This window comes from Callithrix jacchus, chromosome 7 (genome assembly GCF_049354715.1).
Source record: "Callithrix jacchus isolate 240 chromosome 7, calJac240_pri, whole genome shotgun sequence".
Taxonomy (NCBI): Eukaryota; Metazoa; Chordata; class Mammalia; order Primates; family Cebidae; genus Callithrix; species Callithrix jacchus.
In genome coordinates, this window is record NC_133508.1 from 46,323,933 (window position 1) to 46,345,317 (window position 21,385).

Consider the following 21,385-nt stretch of genomic DNA (forward strand, 5'->3'; position numbering starts at 1 on the left):
TTGGAGTCATGTTTTGTTTTTCAAAATAAAGCTGGGCTCTTTCTGATGCGCAAGACTCCCATTCTCAGCTAATGGCTGCAAATCCCGCAGCAGCGAGGGGAGACAATCCACATCTGCCTGATACAAGCAGGAGCTGCAGGAAAAGGAAAGCAGCTTTCTCTTCAGCAGGAAGACAGGACCTTGGCTGTGTATTTTTAAAATTCCAGAGGGAATGAGAGGTCACAAGAGAAATGAAAGAAGGGAGAGAGGAGAGTCACAGCTAGGGAGGGGCTGGGAGGCATGAGTAAGGAGTAGGGAGGGTGGGGGACACCAAGAAGAGGCAGAGAGGAGGGGAAGGAGAGAGGACGCCAAAGGGCTGTGGAGACTGAAGAGAGATGATGGGCAGGAGCTGAGGGAGGAACAGAAGCAGCAGCAGCCATGGGGTTGCAGGCTGACAAGACCCTGAGACCACCTGGGCCAGGCCGAGGGGAGTGAATGCAATCTCACAGTGTGGTTAAACCACCACATTCTATAGACTGTTCCATCCTTTTCATCTTCTTATGTGTTTCTTCCACACAGGCTTTTTGCAGAATTTTAAAACCTTGTCAATCAGATCTCTTATCCACTCCTCACATAAATAGGTTTACAGTAAAAAACCAGTATCAATATGACTTCTTAAAACTGATTTTAACATCTAAACATTAAAAAATGTTTGAGATGTTTCTCTTTACTAATCACGTAAGATTTAAAAATTTTTTAATTTTAAAACAGCTACATTAACTCCATAAGTCTGATAAAATTAAAGTCTTAAGGGACTATTCAATAAGCATTCCATTACCAATCCCTCGGGGCCATCTCAGTGCATCTCAGCTCCTCCTAGCTTTTCCCATTCCTCAGCCCTCGCCCACAGCCATTCTAGGAGCAAATTTTCTTTTCTCTACCTTCAAGGTACAGCCTGGATCTCACTGCTTCTTATCACGACCACTGCTGCCACACAACCCAGCCACCAGTCCCAGTCTGATGTGCAGTAGCCCCCAGAGACCACAGACTCAGGGGCCACAGTGAGCCCTGCTGTCAGAGTGAGTCACTCCTCTGTTCAGAAGCTGCTCACGCAGGGCACATCACCATGCCCTGATGGTGGGTCAACAGGCCAGACCTGATCCACTCCCTCTGGGACACCCCTCCCACAAGCCCACCACCCACCTCTCCTACCATGCCCCTCCTTGCTGTGCTACAGAAACATTCCTGGCTATTTCTTGAACATGCCAGGCATGCTTTCACCTTAGGCCTCAGAATTCTCTGATATCCAAAAGGTTGTCCTTCTCACTTCACTAAGGTTTCAACTAAATGTTACTTTTAGGTGACTTTTCTGATCCTCCCTTACGTAAGACAGTACCCTACCCAGCTGATTCTCGCTCATTACCCTACTCTGTATCTGCTTCACTAAACCCTGACACATTCATTTACGAAGGTTTCCCCTCTTAAAACTTAAGACTCATAAGGAGGGACCTGGTGTTCTCCTTAATACAGCTCCTAGCACAACACCTGGTGCATAGCAGGCACTCAGTAAATATTGCTGAATCAATGAAAGAGAGGGATCAGGAGCGTACACACAATTTCTAAATACTCTTTCTTAGCATATTTTAAAATACAGGAGAGGAACTTGCAATCAATATGTGTATTAGTGCCTGCCTTCATTTAAATTTCATTCAACCTAAAAGGCAAATGTCAAGCGGTAACATTCATACTGAAGACTGTATTTGCAAAAGCTCAAGAAATCTTTAAGTCTTTTACAGCAATGCCTTTTATAAGTCACAAGATGGAGATGTAGCTTCATTAGAGCTGTCTGCTGGATGGGAATCCATGGGTTTACAAGGCTGTATCTGTGGGCATACCTCTTTCCCCATTTCCTTCAATAGGCCACAGCAATAGAATCAATATGTAAAATCCATAATATTTATTTAATTAACTCTCTGCTTCCCACTTGCAATCAATGTCCTTCAGGAGGTTGGGGATCCTATAAGCCCTATAAAAACAAGTCATCAAGCCAGGCACAGTGGAGCATGCCTACAGTCCTCGCTACTCAGAAAGCTGAGGCAAGAGGATTTAAAGAGCCCAGGAGTTCAAAACTAGCTTGAGCAACATAGCGAGACCCCCCTTCTCTACAATAGAAACAATTTTAAAAAAAGACAAGTCACCAACCCTACTTTAGGTTATGTGTCCACTGGTTTTAACATGCTGTGTCTTTAAATAGAGAGGTATCACAAGCTAGCTTGAACCAAAAACAAATTCAAATTAACCTTTTTTTTGGAGTAACTGTCCATTTCTCCTTTCTTTCCATGAAACTTCGACAATCCTTCCTATCATCTATGAAGCCTAATCTTACTAAAATCAAATCTTGCTGTACAATTACGAGGCTGAAGGGCCCCTCCTCCTGCCCAGCGCTGCCAGGACGCCATTCTGCATGACTGAAGCTTCTGCTTGAGCCCCTTTCCCTGAGTAGCAGGGAGGTCACACAATGAGAAGCCGGTGTCCCGATGCCCCAGAGCACAAGGTAAATGCTGGTTCCTGCTCACCACTTCATCCTCAGTCCAGCACTTCTCGATGAGCTTGGGCACAGGTTTCTTCACCAGGCGCTGCAGGGCTTTGCCGGCATCGTAACCGCTTTCGTGCAGCTAAAACAACAGCAATTTTAGTTAGTTAACTGCGCCAAATAACAGACAGGAAACAAATCAATGAAAGGCAAGCTCTGCATTGACTTTCTCTCACGGAAGAGTCAGGAAAGGGGCACTGAGACTCCATCATTTCAGTAGGCGTGGGAATTCATTCTCATCCAAGCCCACCCTATCCCAACCCCCATTCTGTCTACTCTGGGAGAGGGAGGCAGGCAAGGCAGATTTGGCAAAGATAGGAATAGGATCCTATATCCCTAAAAAGCAAACATTTAGTGAACATTTGGCCCAGCCCAGTGCTCAGGACATTCCATGCAATCATTATCTTACCTAATCCTATGGAGAAAGTATTCTCTCATTTAACCTTATGTAGGAGCTACCATCACCCTATTTCACAGATGAGGAAACTGAGGCACAGAAAGATCGAGTAAAGGTGTTCACCACACTGAGCCAGCAGGTTTTGAAGCCAAGACTCCAACCCAGCAAGGAGGACCCTTTTTACTCTTGTCTCATTCTCTGCAAAGCAGCCTAAAGTCATACAATTATGTTTTCTTTTTTAGTATCTGTTAAGTTTTTTGACTGTGCCAATTTTACTAAAAAAACATTTAAAGTGCCTAAAATTTAAGAGCTTCTACAAGAAAATAAGTCTGTAATAGTATGTTAGTTTTTCAGTGCATTTGAATAAAGATGCAGGTTTATCTATATATTCCCTTTAGGACCAGACTTGTCTCTTGTCAAAGCGAATAAACTTTTCTCATCCTGCATCTCTTTAACCCTATGCAGTGTCTGGTACCACGGACTCCTTCCTACCTTGCAAAGATGCCCAGACACTCCTGCCATGGCTTCTATCCCACCATCTACTCTTAGTTTCTGAGTTCCAACTTGCAGATGATGTAGAGCAACAGCAGGTACAAAGATCCTCTTGCTCTATCTACCTCCCCATACTGTGGCTGTCACTCATTAGAGATCCACCTTTCCTTTACACATCTAGTCTTCTCACACAAAGATTGGTTTTGTTTAAGACTTGTATCTCCAGTGCCGAACACAGTCCGTAGTGTAAGGTAATACTCCAGAAACACTTACTAACTTCCTAAATGAAATATTAAATAAATACTGTCAACGACTGTCCCTAGGTAGACTCAATCCAAGTCTAAATCTCAGTTTATTTGAGCTCATTCATCAACGTACTAGGCCCTGGGACACAGCAGTGAACAACACAGAAGTCCCTGTTCTCATGGAGTAGCCGTTGTGATCTTTTCACTCATGCTTCAATCTCTTATTTTAACAACGAGCCAGCATTAGCCGAACATTTAGGACAAATAAAGCTGAACATTCAAGACATGAAAAGAGCAAACCTTAGTAAGTTATAGTCCTTATTTTCAGGAAACTTACAAACTGGTAAGGATACAAAACACACAAAATGACAAGATCAAGTATGTTGTGTTTCCACCATAGAAAGCATTGTCAAAGTAACCGCTGAGCTAAAGCCGGCCCAAGTACGTTGTAATAACTACTCTCGCTTAGGTTTAGGCGAAGACCTATGGAATCATAAGAGAAGAGAGCCGTGTGTTTCTTCTTTTTAACGGAAGAATCATGAGGACGTGCAGACCCTCTTCCTAGCAACCGCTGGAGCCCTTGGGCGGGCACACAGTAAGCTGGCAGTAAATATTTGTTGAATGAAATAAATATATAAAGGCTGAATTTAACTGCTAACAAAAGGAATATCACAAACATCCATTTTCAATGCTCACTCAGCGAAACAGAAAGTATTAAAAATGTGAATTTCCAGAGCATTCTCACAGTTTAGAGGACATCAATTTATTTTAAACCAAGACTGGGAAGTCCAGACTATATATTAGCTATAGCAATAAATCAACCATATTAAAATAAGACAAAAGACCTATAACCATGATCAATGCTATATCCCACTTTGGAGTGGTGGTGCAATGAACAAATATTAACTTATTTATTTTTATCGTTATTTATCATTAGACTCATATTTATCATTACTTACCATTAGACTCTTTTAAAAACAAAATACTACTATGATTGCAAATGTCTGAAAGCTATCCAATCTAGCCTGCTTTCAGAGGTATAAAAAGATCTGAAATAAAATCAGATTCTCATACTTTGCCTAATATCCAGAACAAGCAGACATTTGTCACGTTCTATAAAATAGTGAGGATTTATAATCACAGGTCAACATGGATTGAAACTGAATGAAAGGAAGAATTACAACACGTCTAGTTAATGCAAAAAGCATACATTTTAGTGACAATTTGAAATCAAATCAAGTTGATCAAACCATAAATTTCTAATAAAAAGCTCATACTATATGGGGTAATTAATTGTAAGAAAAGTATAAGGCTGGGCACAGCAGCTCATGCTTGTACGACCAACACTTTGGGAGGCTGAGGTAGGAAGACTCTTTGGAGTTCAGGAGTTCAAGACTAGCCTGGGCAACATAGTGGGACCTCATCTCTACTAAAAATTTAAGAAATTAGCTGGGTGTGGTGGCACGTGCCCATAATTCCAGCTACTCAGGTGAATGAAGCAAGAGGACAGCTTGAGCCTGGGAGGTTAAAACTATATTAAGCCTTGATCACACCACTGCACTACAAGTCTGAGTGACATAGTGAGACCCTGTCTCAAAAAAAAAAGTGGAAAAAACTATGGACTTTGGAGCCAAATTGCCTGGATCCCAACTCCAGCTCTACTACTTACTAGGTATCTGAACTTGAGAGTTACTTATCATTTTTGAGCCTTCATTTTCACATCTTTAAAAATGGATATAATAATAACATCAACTTCTTAGGGATACATGAGGATAATATTAGAAAATATATGTTAGCTACATCTTTTAAAAAGAAAAGAAAAATCGACCTCATCTCAATTTTGATCAACTTTCCTGATTACAGAGGAGTCTTCTTAGAGACAGAAAAAATTTCCTTAAGCTATAAACAAAAACCACCACTTATGTGCACATTAATACTTTATGAAATTTGAGGAAGGCCGGGCGTGGTGGCTCACGCCTGTAATCCCAGCACTTTGGGAAGCCAAGGCGGGTGGATTACCTGAGGTCAGGGGTTTGAAACCAGCCTGACCAACAAGGTGAAACCTCATCTTAAAAAAAAAAAAAAAAAAAATTAAATAAAAAAATTTTTGATTAAAACTCTGGTATCATATATAGGAAAAATTTAAAATTTAAAAATCCTGGCTGGGCACAGTGGCTCACATCTGTAATCCCAACACCTTGGGAGATCAGGGCAGGTGGATCATGAAGTCAGGAGTTCAAGACCAGCCCAGCCAAGATGGTAAAACCCCATCTCTACTAAAAAACTATAAAAATTAGCCGGGTGTGGTAGCAGACGCCTATAATCCCAGCTACTTGGGAGGCTGAGGCAGGAGAATCGCTTGAACCCAGGAGGCAATCGCTTGAACCCAGGAGGCAAAGGCTGCAGTGAGCCAAGATCATGCCACTGCACTCCAGCCTGGGCAACAGAGTGAGACTCCATATCAAAATAATAATAACAATAATAATAATAATAATAATTTTTTAAAAATCTTATGTGCCTGGTACCAGGAAATTACTCATAAGAACATAAGGCCCATAAAAGCAAACTGCTGAGTAGATGAAGTTCAATCAAATATCATTAATCCCTGTGGCATTCTGGCCTTTTGGTGAACCAAGAAGAGCTTTAAACTATAGCAGGAAGAGATGCTTCCACTGAAGTGCTGAACATCTCACTGTGGTTGTTCCGTTTGTTAGAGAGTATGGGCTGAGGCCCAATGCCCCTCAGCTAAATTTCTAGTGATGAGCCTAACAGGGAAAGAGGCACTTTCCCTAAACAAGTCCTGTTATTCACACTTCTTTTTGTCTTTGTTTTGTCATAAGCAAAACTTTATTTCAGATGGCAGTTTCTCCTGGAGAAGCTATTCTTTTTTTTTTAATTATTACTATTTTTTAATTGCATTTTAGGTTTTGGGGTACATGTGAAGAATATGCAAGATAGTTGCATAGGTACACAAGCGGCAGTGTGATTTGCTGCCTTCCTCCCCTTCACCTATATCTGGCATTTCTCTCCATACTATCTCTTTCCAACTCCCCACCCCCCGCTGTCCCTCCCCTATTTCCCCCAACAGCCGAAATATTTCTTGAATGGATGAAGGAAGAATATCATTGTGCTACCATCAGTATTTCACAGGGGCAAGTACAAAACTTGGTCAAGTGGCTGTTCTTGTGTGCTTTCCTCCTTAGGAAACCCAAGGGACCCTTTTCTTCTTAGGAAATCAAAGGGACTCGTTCTAAAGGGGCACCATCTTCTTAATGTTACAGATATTGACTTCTACCTTATAGAAATGTTGTCTGAGAAAATTCTGAGACAGAGCTTTATATCTTTTTTTTTTGGAGATGGAGTCTCACTCTGTCACCAGGCTAGAGTGCAGTGGTGCAATCTAAGCTCACTGCAACCTCCACCTCCGGGGTTTAAGCAATTCTCCTGCCTCTGCCTCCCGAGTAGCTGGGACTACAGGCATACCACCACACCCAGCTAATTTTTGTATTTTTAGTAGAGATGGGGTTTCACCATGCTGGCCACAATGGTCTCGATCTCTTGACCTCATGATCCATCTGCCTCAGCCTCCGAAAGTGTTGGGATTACAACGGGTGTGAACCACCATGCCAGGTCTATCTTTTTAGTAAAGATACACTTTTTAACATACTATAAGTTGTTATGCCCTACACAGCTCCATAATAGGGAAACTTACCCTTACAACATTTGCGGAAAATTACTGGCAATCAGGACATCCTTCTTTCCTTCAACACATTTACTGAGTGCTCAGCTATGCCAGGTACTCTCCTAGGTGCTGGAATATAGCGAATAGCCCTTCTTTTTTTCTCTCCTTGAGATAGAGTCTTGGCTCTGTCTCCCACGCTGGAGTGCAGTGGCACAATCCTGGCTCACTGCAGCCTCAATCTCCTGGGCTCAAGCAGTCCTCCCACCTCAGCCTCAAAAATACTGGGACAGTTGTGCACCACCACGCCTACTTTTTGTGTTTTTGGTAGAGATAGGGTTTTGCCATGCTGCCTGGGCTTGCCCTTTTTTTTTTTTTTTTTTTTTTTTTTGAGAGTTTCACTCTGTTGCTTGAGCTAGAGTGCAACAGCACAGTCAGCCCACTTCTGCCCAAATTCCCAGGCTCAAGCAATCCTCCTGCCTCAGCTTCCCAAGTAGCTCAGCTTACAGACATGTGCCACCAGGCCTGGCTAATTAAAAAAAAAATTTTTTTTAGAGACAGAGACTCACTAGGCTGCCTAGAGTGGTCTCAAACTCCTGGGTTCAAGTGATCTTCCTGCCTCGATCTCCTAAACTGCTAGGATGATAGGCATGAGGCACTGCACCTGCCCCAAACAGTCCTATTCTTAAAAGGAGTTTGCTTTCTGGATGATTATAAAGATTTTCTTTCTTTGGATGAAGATAATATGCAAGAAATAATGTTCAAGAAAGAGCTAAACTGGATATTTCAACTATATTCCTTACATAAATTAGAATTGGTAAATTTATCAAAACACTGGCTATCTTAAATTTCTAAAGATTGTCATTAGAAACATTCCACTCTAATACAACATCAAGTTCTGAAGATTGCTATAATTTCACCTTGTGAAATACATTATGTAGATTTCAAACTTTAAACACCTGATCATGACCATGCAGTTAAGTCTATAGTCAGGAAATTAAATGCAGGTTTCCCAATACTGCTAAGGTAAGATGTCCTTTAATGTGAATAAGGTTTTCTACTATTTCCCTAAGAAGGCTGTTCAAATAAATTGCAATGAAGATGGGGAAAAAAGAAACACCTCTCAAACGTTTTATAGCTTCACTTTGTAGCCACAAAAAAGCAATTAAAGCAAGATAATTAAACCTTTCTGTCCATTTTGCAACCAATCCAGGGTGGTAAAATCTGGGATTAAATGCAATTTTAATGCAGAGTATAGAGAACTGTACATTTTGGAGCTACTGGGAAAAGATCAGTACAAAAGCAGGGACCAAGATAAAGCATCTTGACTCAGCTTCCAATCTTTGAAAGCTAAGGAGGGGAGAAGCACTTAGATCTTAACCCCCACGAAACCACTACAGCAGGATGTCATTTAGCAGAAAGCACTTTCAAATTCATCACTACAGGTGTGTGGCAGTGGTTTTTTTTTTTTTTTTTTTAAATCCAATGATCAAGGAAACATTTACTTGTAAATCTTTCTGCCTCTTTTCCACATCACTAAACTGCATGACAGCACTTCCATGCAAATAAAACCTGTCTTCCCTAAACCACAGGTCAAGACCCAGGATTAATGATTAGGGAATCTGATAACAAAATATTGATTTCATCATGAATCCACTAGTCTTTCAAGTCATTCCACTTGAGAACTATCCCTGTTTTGCTCTTTTCTAGCAATTTGGTCCTTGGTCTCTGGGTGTGGTCCATGGAATCCTCTGAGACATGATTTTTCCTTGGTTTTTGGTTGTTCACTGTGAAAGAGCAAACGTGAGTGAATTCTTTCCCTATGTGGTATCTGGCCCCCTTCTGCCACACCTTCTTCAGCTGAAGTCCTGGTGTCCTTAAGATCCAGTAGGACGTTCCAGCCTCAGAGGCAGGCTGCTCACATCATATTCTCTTTGCTTCCACTCGTTCAACAAAGAGTCATCAAGCAACTCTGCAAGCCAGTTATCGTGCTAACAACGGGAATACAGTGGTGTGCAAAAACAGGCATTCATGAACTATGCAAAGTGGACTTGGTAGGAGATTTTGGTGCTAAAAACAATAATAACTTCTGAATAACAAACACTTGATTTGGCTCCGCTATAACAAAACTAACCACTACTCTGATTCATTCAGAGCCAAAGACACTGTGCTACAGTAACTGGACACATCTAGCTAGTTGCATAAAAAGCTCTCAGTAACTCTAGGTACTACAATAAATTATCAACTAGACAATGCCTTCTGCAGCCTAGTGAAAATAGCACAGGATGTGAGGCAAGTGACAGATTCTTAAACTGTCCCAAACCAGCTGAGTTGAGGTTTTCATCGGTTAAGTGGGCCTAACACCACCAGCCTTCAGCTGTGTCACAGAACAATGGAAAGCGCTAAATGAGACAAAATGTGTCAAGACACTCTGAAATGTAAGATAGCTGTGAGCTGTACAGAGGTATCATCATGGGGAGTAGTATTTTAGACACATGACTTACCTAAGACTATTCAAACAAGAGTTCAACATAGCCAACAATGTGAGTAGGCACTACTCAGCTGCAATTTTCTTACTACAGCCTCTGACCTCCTCCTGATTAGCAGAAAGGATCATGTTACAAGAAAAACATTTCTGCATAATTGCCCAAGTTAAATCTGCTACTCTCACTCTGCCTGACAAATCATTCCATGCTTATTACTTTCTATAATTTAATATATATAAGTGCTTTACTGGCAAGCTTCTTGAAAGAATAAATAACACTTAATGACTGCCTACAGTTTAATTAACTCATGATTGAACTTCTCAGGGATTGCTATAAACATTAAATTATAGCCTTCCTCAAAGCTACCATGGATAAAAATCTTGTTTAAAGCTTTAACTCTCTTGCCTAAACAATTCCTAAATTCCAGCAAATCTGTAAGTTGGGCAGAGAGGTGAGAGAATCCACCTTAATGCATGGTTATAAAGTGTGTTATTTTATAGAGCAAGGATGAGGTCTTAATTTTAATAAGATTGAAAATGTGCATGTGCCCGAGTACCTTATTAATATTACAGTAGTCATTAAACATCTCTGGATCTCAGGCAGTCTTATTAGCATAAACTGCGTATTACTACAAGGTTTCAAGTTTCTATTCTGGCTTCTCATCTTAGCTACCATTTTCTGTCTGCGTGATGTTGCAAATAAATTTTCCTTTTGGCATGGCTCAGCTGTCAGGCACCTCTGTTCTATAATGAACCCATGAATTACATCTCCCTGCTCTGACATATCTGGTCTCACACATCAAAATATTGTTCTTCAACTGTAATTTATAACTTAATTTAAATGTCCCTTTTCCCATGACCTTTTCAGATCAAATGGCATTGCATCAGGCAGTTTCTGCTACGCTAAAGCATACTTTTCAAATATAGCCATTATAATAACTATATAAAAAGACTACTTAAGTTAGATGGCATTCAAGCTAAATAATTAAATAATTCCAGTCCATTAACAACAATATTAGATTTCAAAGTCTTTTGCTATGCAAAATATGCTGTTTATACATCACAAGAAACTGTCAAAATAACTGAGAAAGGAAAAAAGGGGGCATTTGGAATATATCTTAAAATTCTTCATGTAGTTTTTTTTTTCTTCATGTAGTTTTAATTATTTCAACTATTAATGTAAATGAGAAAGACCTTTATGTTCCAAACAAAATTTAAAAAGTTTTTGATTGGGAGTGGGATGCAATGGCTCGTGCCTGTAATCCCAGCCCTTTGGGACACCAAGGAAGTCAGGAGTTTGAGACCAGCCTGGCCAGCATGGTGAAACCCCACCTCTACTAAAAATACAAAAAATTAGCCAGGCATGGTGGTACATGCCTGTAGTTGCAGGCTGAGGCAGGAGAATTGCTTGAACCCAGCAGGTGGAGGTTGCAGTGAGTCGAGATTTATGTCACTGTACACCAGCTTGAGAGACAGGGCCAGACTCTGTCTCAAAAATATATATATATATTTCTTGGCAGGGCACGGTGGCTCACACCTGTAATCCCAGCACTTTGGGAGGCGGAAGCGGGCAGATCACTTGAGGTCAAGAGTTTGAGATCAGCCTGGCCAACATGGTGAAACCTGGTCTCTACTAAAAAAACGAAAATTAGCCAGGCATGGTGGCATATGGCTGTAATCCCAGCTACTCAGGAGGCTAAGGCAGGAGAATCTCTTGAAACTGGGAGGTGGAGGCTGTAGTGAGCCAACATCACACCACTGCACTCCAGCCTGGGCAACAAAGTTAGACTCCATCTCAAAAAAAAAACAAAATTCTTATAACCATAATTCACAGATGTCAATACATTTTCATTCATACCACCATCATCGATGACCTAGTGCTAAGTACAATATATGAAACAGGTAAATGTAAAAACACTGGAAACTAAGAGTGTAATGTTTAGTTTTATTTTGCCACTATCATTTCAAATTATGCTATTTAAGTACCAGAGAGGCTAAAATTTGTCCAAATGGTCTTATGGGAGCACAATTCAGAGATAATGGCAAAGACAAAGAATTTAACTGCAGAGAGTAGGGCTTGAGGGAAAAGTCCAGTTAATTTTCAGAAGGAGATATATAGTTATTGAACAAACCTTTCCTCCCTCTTTCCATCACTTCCTGAAACTACAATGTTTTAGGAATTATGCCAGCCCCTAGAGTCACATGGAAGAAAGGAGGGGCCGTAACATTTGCTGAGCAGAGCACAGTGTGCTAGGAACTGTGTTAGGTCTTTATGATTTCATCATTCCACACGCCATTCTTTCATGGCAAGAGTACTAAAAATGAGAACGTGACATGGAGAGGGTTCAGTTTCTTTCTCTAGGCCACTTCCCTCGCAAGCAGCAGCACAAAGATTCTAAGATGTTCTAGGAAGATGTCCCTGCCCTAGAATGTCGCTACTGGGGAGGTTTAGGACAGGCAATCTGGTGGGAGCAATGGGCACAGGGACGTTTTCAGCTACAATTGACAAAGCAAGCACACTGTCATTTCTTAACTTGGGGATAGAGAATGAGGGTGGGTATTGGAAGGGAGGGAGCCAGCAGCTTGGAAAAGAAGAAAGACACACATGTAAACAAACTAACAAAAAAAAAATCGCCATCCATGAAAACAGTGCTAATGAAAGCTGATGGGATGACATTTGCTCAGTCTGGAAAATCTAAAATTCCTCTCAAGGAGTAGGTTTTGAAAATCAACAACCGGTGTAATATGATTAACTTGCCTATGCTTTATGAACAGCAACAACCAAATAAAAAACACTATTGCAGGAGAAATAAGCAGCATTATTATTGTAGTAAAAATTGGCAGTAATATATCTAGGTTAACATCTCTCTTATAACTTAATTTCTTTAGGCTGATACAGCATTGCCGTATTTCTCATTTGCAATTAGTCCCCACATAATATGATGCCTGGAAATTAGTGGGACAAAGTCTCCCAGCTGTGGTGTTTCTGAAGGTCTTCTAGACCCCCAAGAAAAGAGCCTCAGCCAGCACAGATCCGCAGGTAAGCATCAAATACTGCCCTTCAGTCGAGGAAGGTAAGTTATTTTGAAAACACAAACCAAACCAAACTCTGAAAGTCTTGGCCAATTTTGACCATCTTATTTTGAGGCTCTATCTGACACTGTCTTCACATAAACACCAAGAAGGACCTCAGGAAGTCCTGGTACCAAAGGTACAAGTTTGGAAGTTCTGTAAAGCTGAAGCCTAAGCAGGATAGGGTTCCTGGCTTTTGCTTTTCACTAAGAAAAAAAAATTGAGATTGAGTCTCACTCTGTCACCAGGCTGGAGTGCAGTGACACGATCTCGACTCACTGCAACCTCTGCCTACCGGGTTTAAGTGATTTTCCTGCCTCAGCCTCCTGAGTAGCTGGGACTACAGGTGCTTGCAACCATGCCCAGGTAATTTTTTTGTATTTTAGTAGAGACGGGGTTTCACCATGTTGGCCAAGATGGTCTCAATCATCTGACCTCGTGATCTGCCCACCTTGGCCTCTCAAAGTGCTGGGATTACAGGCGTGAACCACCAAGCTCGGCTTTTTTTTTTTTTTGAGACGGAGTTTCGCTGTTGTTACTTAGACCGGAGTGCAATGGCATGATCTTGGCTCACCACAACCTCTGCCTCCTGGGTTCAAGCAATTCTCCTGCCTCAGCCTCCCAAGTAGCTGGGACTACAGGCGTGCACCACCATGCCCAGCTAATTTTTGTATTTTTAGTAGAGATGGGGTTTCACCTTGTTGACCAGGATGGTCTCAATCTCTTGACCTCGTGATCCACCCGCCTTGGCCTCCCAAAGTGCTGGGATTATAGGCATGAGCCACCGTGCCCGGCCTTTTTTTTTTTTTTTTTTTTTTTTAGAGAGAGAGAGAGTCTTTGCTGTATTGCCCAGGCTGGTCTCAAACCATCCTCCCACCTTGGCCTCCCAAAGTGCTGGGATTACAGGTGTGAGCCACAGCTCCTGGCCTGACTCTGGCTTTGATTCAAACATTAGTTCTGCCATGAGCTGTGTGATATTAGATGAATTAATGATCCCATTAAACCTCAGTGTTCTCCACTGTAGAAAGGGAGAATAGAGTGCCTATCTTGGACATCACCACTGAGAGGAGGAAATGTTCCAGGGGACAGCCGACCGAGAAGGTACAGCCATGTGTGCAGAAGAAACACGGAGAGGAGTGAAGGCCTACGACCTCGGGGCACAGAGCATCTCTCACTACCACGGGATGACTGAGGAAATGCACCTGTTACATCAGCAACATAGGCTTTGAGTCTAAAGGAAGAGAACAAACTGTGGAGCCCAACAGGAATGCATCCTATTCTCCAAAAGAAGGAAGGATGAAAGATGAGACTGAGAAGGGAAGCAACAGAGATCTTGGTGATCTGTTGGGGCCTGGAGAAACCAGGAGCCTCCAGAGAATGAGCAGCCTACACTGGGCAGAGCGGGCCTGCATCCTTCGCTTCTTTTGCTGTCACAGAAGGGACTTAGGTGGATCATTTCTGAAACTTCCCTGTTTTCAACATTCCTTCACTTTACAAAGATTTTTTAAAGGCAAAATATTATAAAATATTCTTCTAAAAAGGAATAAACAAATGGTAATAATGTTAACACATTAATTTAGAAAAATAAAAAAATAAACCATATAACCATTGAATTAAGCCACATTCCCCAAGCCAAACACTTAATGAATGGCTCCTGCACAGACTTCACTTACAATTTAGGGATTAGGGTTGTGCCTCTTAATTTTCAAGTCTCTGTGAAAGCTGAAGTTTATGCCACAGGTCTTGAAATGCAATTACGGATAATTAATCATTTACATAGTTAACATGTCTATAGCCTGACTTCCTCCTTTTTTATAAATGCAAGATCAGCAACAGAATAATAAAAAGAGAGGTGTAGGGGGTGCAGGCTGCTCCTGAAGCAGGAAGACTCCACAGAACTCAGTAAATAATCTACTAAGAAGCAGCAGCTTGAGGACCCACAGTGAGTGTAACTCTGGTCACAGGGTGAAAAGCTACCCGCACATTTGTGAACCTAGACTGTTTATGGTGCTTTTCTGAATAATTATTTGTCAGCTGAGAAAGACCTATGTCTAGCCACAAGTGGAAATGGTTCAGGACCACAAGTGGAAATTAAAACAGGTTTTCACTTACTCCTGGCATTCCTACAGCCTTGAAAACAGAAGAAGATATGTGACATGAAACTGGACAGAAGGCTGGAGGATGAATAAAAACCACAGGTCTAACCATCTCATGTAGGCACTAGTGAACCTATTCATACATGCTAAATTGACCCAGAAAGTGTATGTGAAAGGCTTGAACACAAAAACGCAAAAGTCAAGACCAGTTACACTGGTATTAAGAAATATTTATAGTAACTGCTTTAAATCCTACTTAGTAGAATTGAGGCACAGAAATAATTGCCCCCAATTCAAGGGCTCAGCAATCTGAATTTCAGTGCTTTGTGATGAGTGATTCTAAGGTGATACAAACAACAGTCCACTTAATCTTTGTGGCAATGATAATGAAGTTTTGGAACAACGAAGACCAAAGAGGCATACACTGATGCATGTACAGCTCCAGAGCTGGGAAAATATCTGAGCAACTGCATTTTTATCTGGAAACTTCAGCCAAGAACATAGCTTTAGTAACTAAGAAATAAGCAAAAAAGCCTCTGGGCAACCAAAGTAGTGTCCCCAACCCAAGGCCTTAGACACTTAACTACCTCTCAATGCTAGCTTTCCCAATCTAATAGGTCTCAAAAGAAAAAATCCGAAAGACTATATGATTTCAAAAGAGAAAAGCAGCAGCAGACAGCCTGACTGTGGGAGACACAAAAATCTGGCAACTATCATGCAAACCAAAGAGCTCAGACTCTAACCGTTGCACATTCTTTTGTGTAATGGACACCAGTAATGATCACTCAGAAGCATGGGGTAAAGGTACACTTGGCTTGAGAAGATATGAAAATGTATTCCTCCTCATTTCTAAACTGGAAGAAAAATAATAAAGAAAGAAGAAGAAAAGGAGGAGAAGAGTCAGTCTTCCTAGTAATGCTGGGATAACTAGTACCCCAAAGTGCTACAGTAGCTGGAATACACAGCCCAACAAATACTGGGTTGGGAGGAAGGCAGGCCACCCAACAAATAGGGGAGCAGGAATGACTGGAGTGGGGCACCCCAGTGTCATTATCTACAAACCCCAGCAAGTCACTGGGTAAGGGGGAAACATCTAGCATTCTGGAGGAGAGAGCTGGCCAGGACAACACAGGTTGTCAGAGTCTAGAGGGTCTGGGCTCTGGGCAGGGCTGTGGAACTGAAGCTAAAACAGACAGCAGAAACTTGAAAAAGCTACAGCTTCAAGGATTGCCTGCATTTATCCCAGGCCAGCTCAAAGACCAACCTTAAAACAATACAACTTGCCCACAAGGGCCACTAATGAGCAATACCTTCTCTGCTCTATCAGGTCCAGGCCAGGACTGACGCAGGCTGGACCCAGAGCTTTGGAGGGCTAGGGTAGTGGCTGAGGAAGAAACACTGGGCAACCTGGGAGGCCAGAATATTATCAATTAATATGGTTGTTATACATGACGATTTTCTTAACTAAATAAACATATTCTTTGCCTAAGAAAGCCAAATGCTCCTTATTTTATAAATCAAATGTCCTTATATGTCACAGAAATATCATAGCCACTACCAGAAATATTTTTATAGATTCTCAATATCAGAAAGTCCACACTCTAAATAAGTCATAACAGCTGGGCAAGGTGACTCACAACTGTAATCCCAGCACTTTCAGAGGCCAAGGCAGGAGGACTTCTTGAGGCCAAGAGTTTGAGACTAGGCTGGACAACATAGTGAGACCCTGTATCTACAAAAAATAATTTAGAAATCAATAAAAATATGCAAGTCACAACAGATGGAAAAGGATAGGAAATAAAAATAATGAACTCTCTTTTAAAAACTCAAAATAAGTACTATATTTTAGTAATATTTTATATAATAGTCATGTTAACTGTGGTAGGCCAAAAAATGACCACCAGAAGATATACACATTAAATCCCTGGAAACTATGAATGTGACCTTATATGGAAAAAGGGTCTCTGCAGATGTGCGTGGAAAAAGGGTCTTTGCAGATGTGCTAAGGATCTTGAAATAAGGAGATGATTTTAGATTACTTATGTGGGCCCTAACTCCAATGACAAGTACTTATAAAAGAGAGGTGGTGGAGAAAACCGGACATCCAGAGAAGGCGGCAGTGTGAAGATGAGAAGAGAAAGATGGGGCCACAACCAAAAGGTGCAAGCAGTCACCAGAAGCTGCAAGAAGTGAGGAGTGGGCTCTGCCTGGAGGGATACCCCACTGACAACTTGATTTCAGAATGAGGTAGAGATGAAAGAGGAGCTGCTAAGAACAATATTCTACATTATCATCAGAAAGAGTCAAAGTGTTCCATTTCACTGTTAGGAAAATAGATGATAAAGAATGCTTTTGGAAAATATCAAGGAAACTATTAAAAATAGCATGAATAGGCCAGGCACGGTGGCTCATGCCTGTAATCCCAGAACTTTGGGAGGCTGAGGTGGGCAGATCACGAAGTCAAGAGATTGAGACCATCCTGACCAACACGGTAAAACCCCGTCTCTACTAAAAATAAAAAAAAAATTAGCTGGGTATAGTGGCATGCGCCTGTGGTCCCAGCTACTAGGGAGGCTGAAGCAGAAGAATCGCTTGAACCCAGGAGGCGGAGGTTGCAGTGAGCCAAGATTGCGCCACTGCACTGCAGCCTGGTGACAGAGCAAGACTATGTCTCAAAAAAAAGGGAGGGGGCATAAATATTCTCAAAACACTGAAAAAGAAAAATGAAACATCTATATAGATACAGCAAAAAAACAGAATGACAGGAACATAGCCACCAAGTTTGGGTAATTTCTTGTAGCAGCCACAGTAAACAAATACACTAACCTTCAAAAATTGGGGCTAAAAAATTATTTAGAGAGCTATAAAAAAGCATTCTGGGCCGAGTGCAGTGGCTCACGCCTGTAATCCCAGCACTTTAGAAGGCAGGCGGATCATGAGGTCAGGAGATCAAGACCATCCTGGCTCACATGGTAAAACCCTCTAATAAAAATTGAAAAAATTAGCCAGGTATGGTGGTGCGAGCTAGTAGTCACAACTACTCAGGAGGCTGAGGCAGGAGAATTGTCTGAACCCAGGAGGCGGAAGTTGCAGTGAGCCAAGATCATGCCACTGCACTCCATCCTGGGTAACAGAGCGACACTCTGTCTCAAAAAAAGAAAAAGCATTCTGAGATATATTTCCAAAATATAGGAAATGAATACTAGAACAAATATTTTAAGTATTTTATAGTATGCTGTACAACTTATACTAATACATGAACCCTTCTAAAACTCATGGGTCTGATTTGTTCTAACAATGAGGTGTTTTAGATTCTCATCAAATACCCTCCCCACAAGGGCTGCAGAAACTCAAACATGTTAATTACCGAATAAATAAATGAATACATGATGTTATTAAATGCTTTTTGGTTTTTTTTTTTGAGATAGAACCTCGCTTTGTTGCCCAGGCTGGAGTGCAGTGACAGGATCTTGGCTCACTGTAACCTCCACCTCCCTGTTTCAAGAAATCCTCCTGTCTCGGTCTCCCAGGTAGCTGGGATTACAGGCACGTGCCACCACGTATGGATAATTTTTGTATTTTTAGTAGAGATGGAGATTTCACCATGTTGGCCAGGCTGGTCTCAAAATCCTAACCTCGGGTGATCTGCCTGCCTTGGCCTCCCAAAGTGCTGAGATTACAGGCGTGAGCCACTATACCCGGCCTAAGCCTCTTTTTAAATATAAAAAGGCTAAAGCTTTTTATCAATTTGCTGAAGACTTACTATGTTATAAATACTTAATATAGACTCAAATTTGTTAAAATTCTAACTGATCAAATGGTAAGTGGATGTTTTTCTGAATATCACATATATCCCCAAACATTTTACCACTCTTTAGCATGGAAAAAAATCATTTGATAAAGAAGTTTCTAAAGTGAGTAAATGAACTTTCTAACTTATGCCAAACAAAAGTAAAAGCTGAATCACATTCCTCAGTCCCTGCTGAGAGCCTAGGAAACAGGGAGGAGATGCAGGAAAAGCTGATTTCTGATTGGCCAAACAGCAAATCCTGCAAACTACAGATTAATCAGATATTTATTTATTTTATTTATTTATTCTTTTGGGACAGAGTGCAGTGGTGCAATCTTGGCTCTCTGCAACCTCCACTTCCGGGGTTCAAACAATTCTCCTGCCTCAGCCTCCGGAGTAGCTGGGACTACAGGTGTGCGCCACCACACCCAGCTTATTTTTGTATTTTTAGTAGAGACGGTTCCACCATGTTGGCCAGGATGGTCTTAATCTCTTGATCTCGTGATTGACCTGCCTCAGCCTTCCAAAGTTCTGGAATTATAGGCGTGAGTCACCATGCTCAGCCCGATTAACCAGACATTTCAGGAAGATGCTATAACATACTGGCCTTAATTTAAAAACCAAGTTGTAATAGTTATGTATATAAATATAAGACAAGTGTCCTTATTAATTTATAGACAATAACCACACTTGCCTCATAGAATTGTTATGAAGATTAAACAAATTCATTCATAAAAGCATTTAAACTTTTACCTAGCATATAAATATTCAAACAACAAGTACATTTCAGTTTTATTGTTGTCATTAATAAAATCAGGCAGCTGACCAATAGTTGATACCTAAAAAATGAAATTAATAGTCCTATGCCTGGTTCAAAGATCAGTGGAAAAGCTCAAGGTGGGAAAGAAATGGCTCATCAAATGCAAACATGCAAGGAAAAATGAAACAAAACAAGACTAAAACACAGGCCTAAAAAGAATGTGATAAGCACATTCTTATAAGCGAGACCGCACTGAAGAGATGAGCTTTTACGATAACTGAGGCGGGTATCTCTGGGTCACCTTATGTTGATCAGACCTGGGGAATGTTGCTTCGTGCAGGTGTCACATTTTAAACGACAAAAGGGACCAGGAAGAGAAATAAAACAGTAACATAAAAATGGCTAATATTATTACATGGATGACACCTGAAAACAGTACCCCCTCAGTAAAAGAAAGCAGTCACAAAAGACCACCTATTATATGATTTCATTTATATGCAATGTCCATAACAGGCAAATCTATAGAGACAGACAGCAGATGAATGGTTGCCTAGGGGTGGGAAATGAAAATGGGGAGTGATTGCTAATAGGAACAAGGTTTCTTTTTGGGGTGACAAAGATTTTCTAAAATTGGTTGTGGTGACAGTTGCAGAACTCTGTGAATATAAAGCCATAAAATTGTACACTCTGAATGAGTGAATTATACCCTAACAAAGCTGTTATATAAAAGGAAAGAATAAAGGAATGGCTTAAGAGATGTTAGAGTGGTTAAGAGGCAAGGCGAAGCCAGAACCACAGCTGTGGAGGGCTACATTAGGAACAAGGCAAAAGAAGAGAGCCTGCAGCAAACCTTTTCCATTACAGTAAGTAGGGAAGGCACCATTATCAGATGCTGTTCAGGTAAGTGACCTTTTATCTCTCCATCCCCCTCAAGAGAAGCTGAGATAATGCTCTCTCTCACGTTTAGGGAAAAGGAGAAAGTGGAATATAAAGTTTGACTTTAAGTAAAGCTACAGATAATCGAAAAAGAAACAAAGTACTAAATTTTTAAAAGCCATTTCATTCAAGTAAGACAAAGAATAAATCATGCAATTTGTGTTAAAATGTTGTTATATGGATCTTTAGAAGTGAATTTATTAATTTCTCAGCCCAAAGGAAGCCACATAGATGAACACCTAAACACTTAATTTTCAAAACAACAGCTCAAAATCTTTCTAATTGGTCAAAGTACAAAAACTAAAAGTTGAAAATTATATATTATTATGCTAATAATCAGCTAAAAAGGTCTTGTTTATACCAGAAAACCTCAACTGTATGATCTTCTTCTGCATCTTCACTAATGCTATAATTAACAATACAACGTTCTGTTGACTTCAATATCCTGTTATTACATAAATAAAACACGAGCAACAGTGCCCCATCAAGACTGATTTATATGACGTGTTCTTAAATTTGTTGGATTTCCACAATAAAAGATCATATGGCATATCAACTTTCCCATTAGTCTTTCCAACAACAAATCAAAAACCCTGAACGACAAGAAAACCCACCATCTTATCTTAACCCAAGTAAGCAAACATTAACCATTTAATGTTGACCCATCTGAATAGAAACATTTAAGTAAAGGGTATGGATACGGAAAGAATTCAGAAGGCTCCTCTCACATGCTTAGGGAAAATTGTTATGAAAGGGCCTCTTTGGCAATGCCTTATCTGGAACTGAGAAATATTTCACATTCAAGTCATAAACACTGCAAAGCTAATCCAGGTCCACATACTTTAGTGAAGGCCATTTAAA

At 40.8% G+C, this 21,385-nt stretch overlaps 1 protein-coding gene across 13 annotated transcripts in view; it reads right to left on the minus strand.

Annotated features, from left to right (window-relative positions):
• RERE (arginine-glutamic acid dipeptide repeats) overlaps positions 1–21,385 on the minus strand; it is a 466,088-nt gene that overhangs the window by 108,547 nt on the left and 336,156 nt on the right. For all 13 annotated transcript variants that reach the window (XM_078330305.1, XM_078330303.1, XM_078330302.1 and 10 more), the window contains one exon: positions 2,556–2,654. In XM_078330305.1, the coding sequence (XP_078186431.1) occupies positions 2,556–2,654 (99 nt within the window). The remainder of the gene's footprint in view (positions 1–2,555; positions 2,655–21,385) is intronic.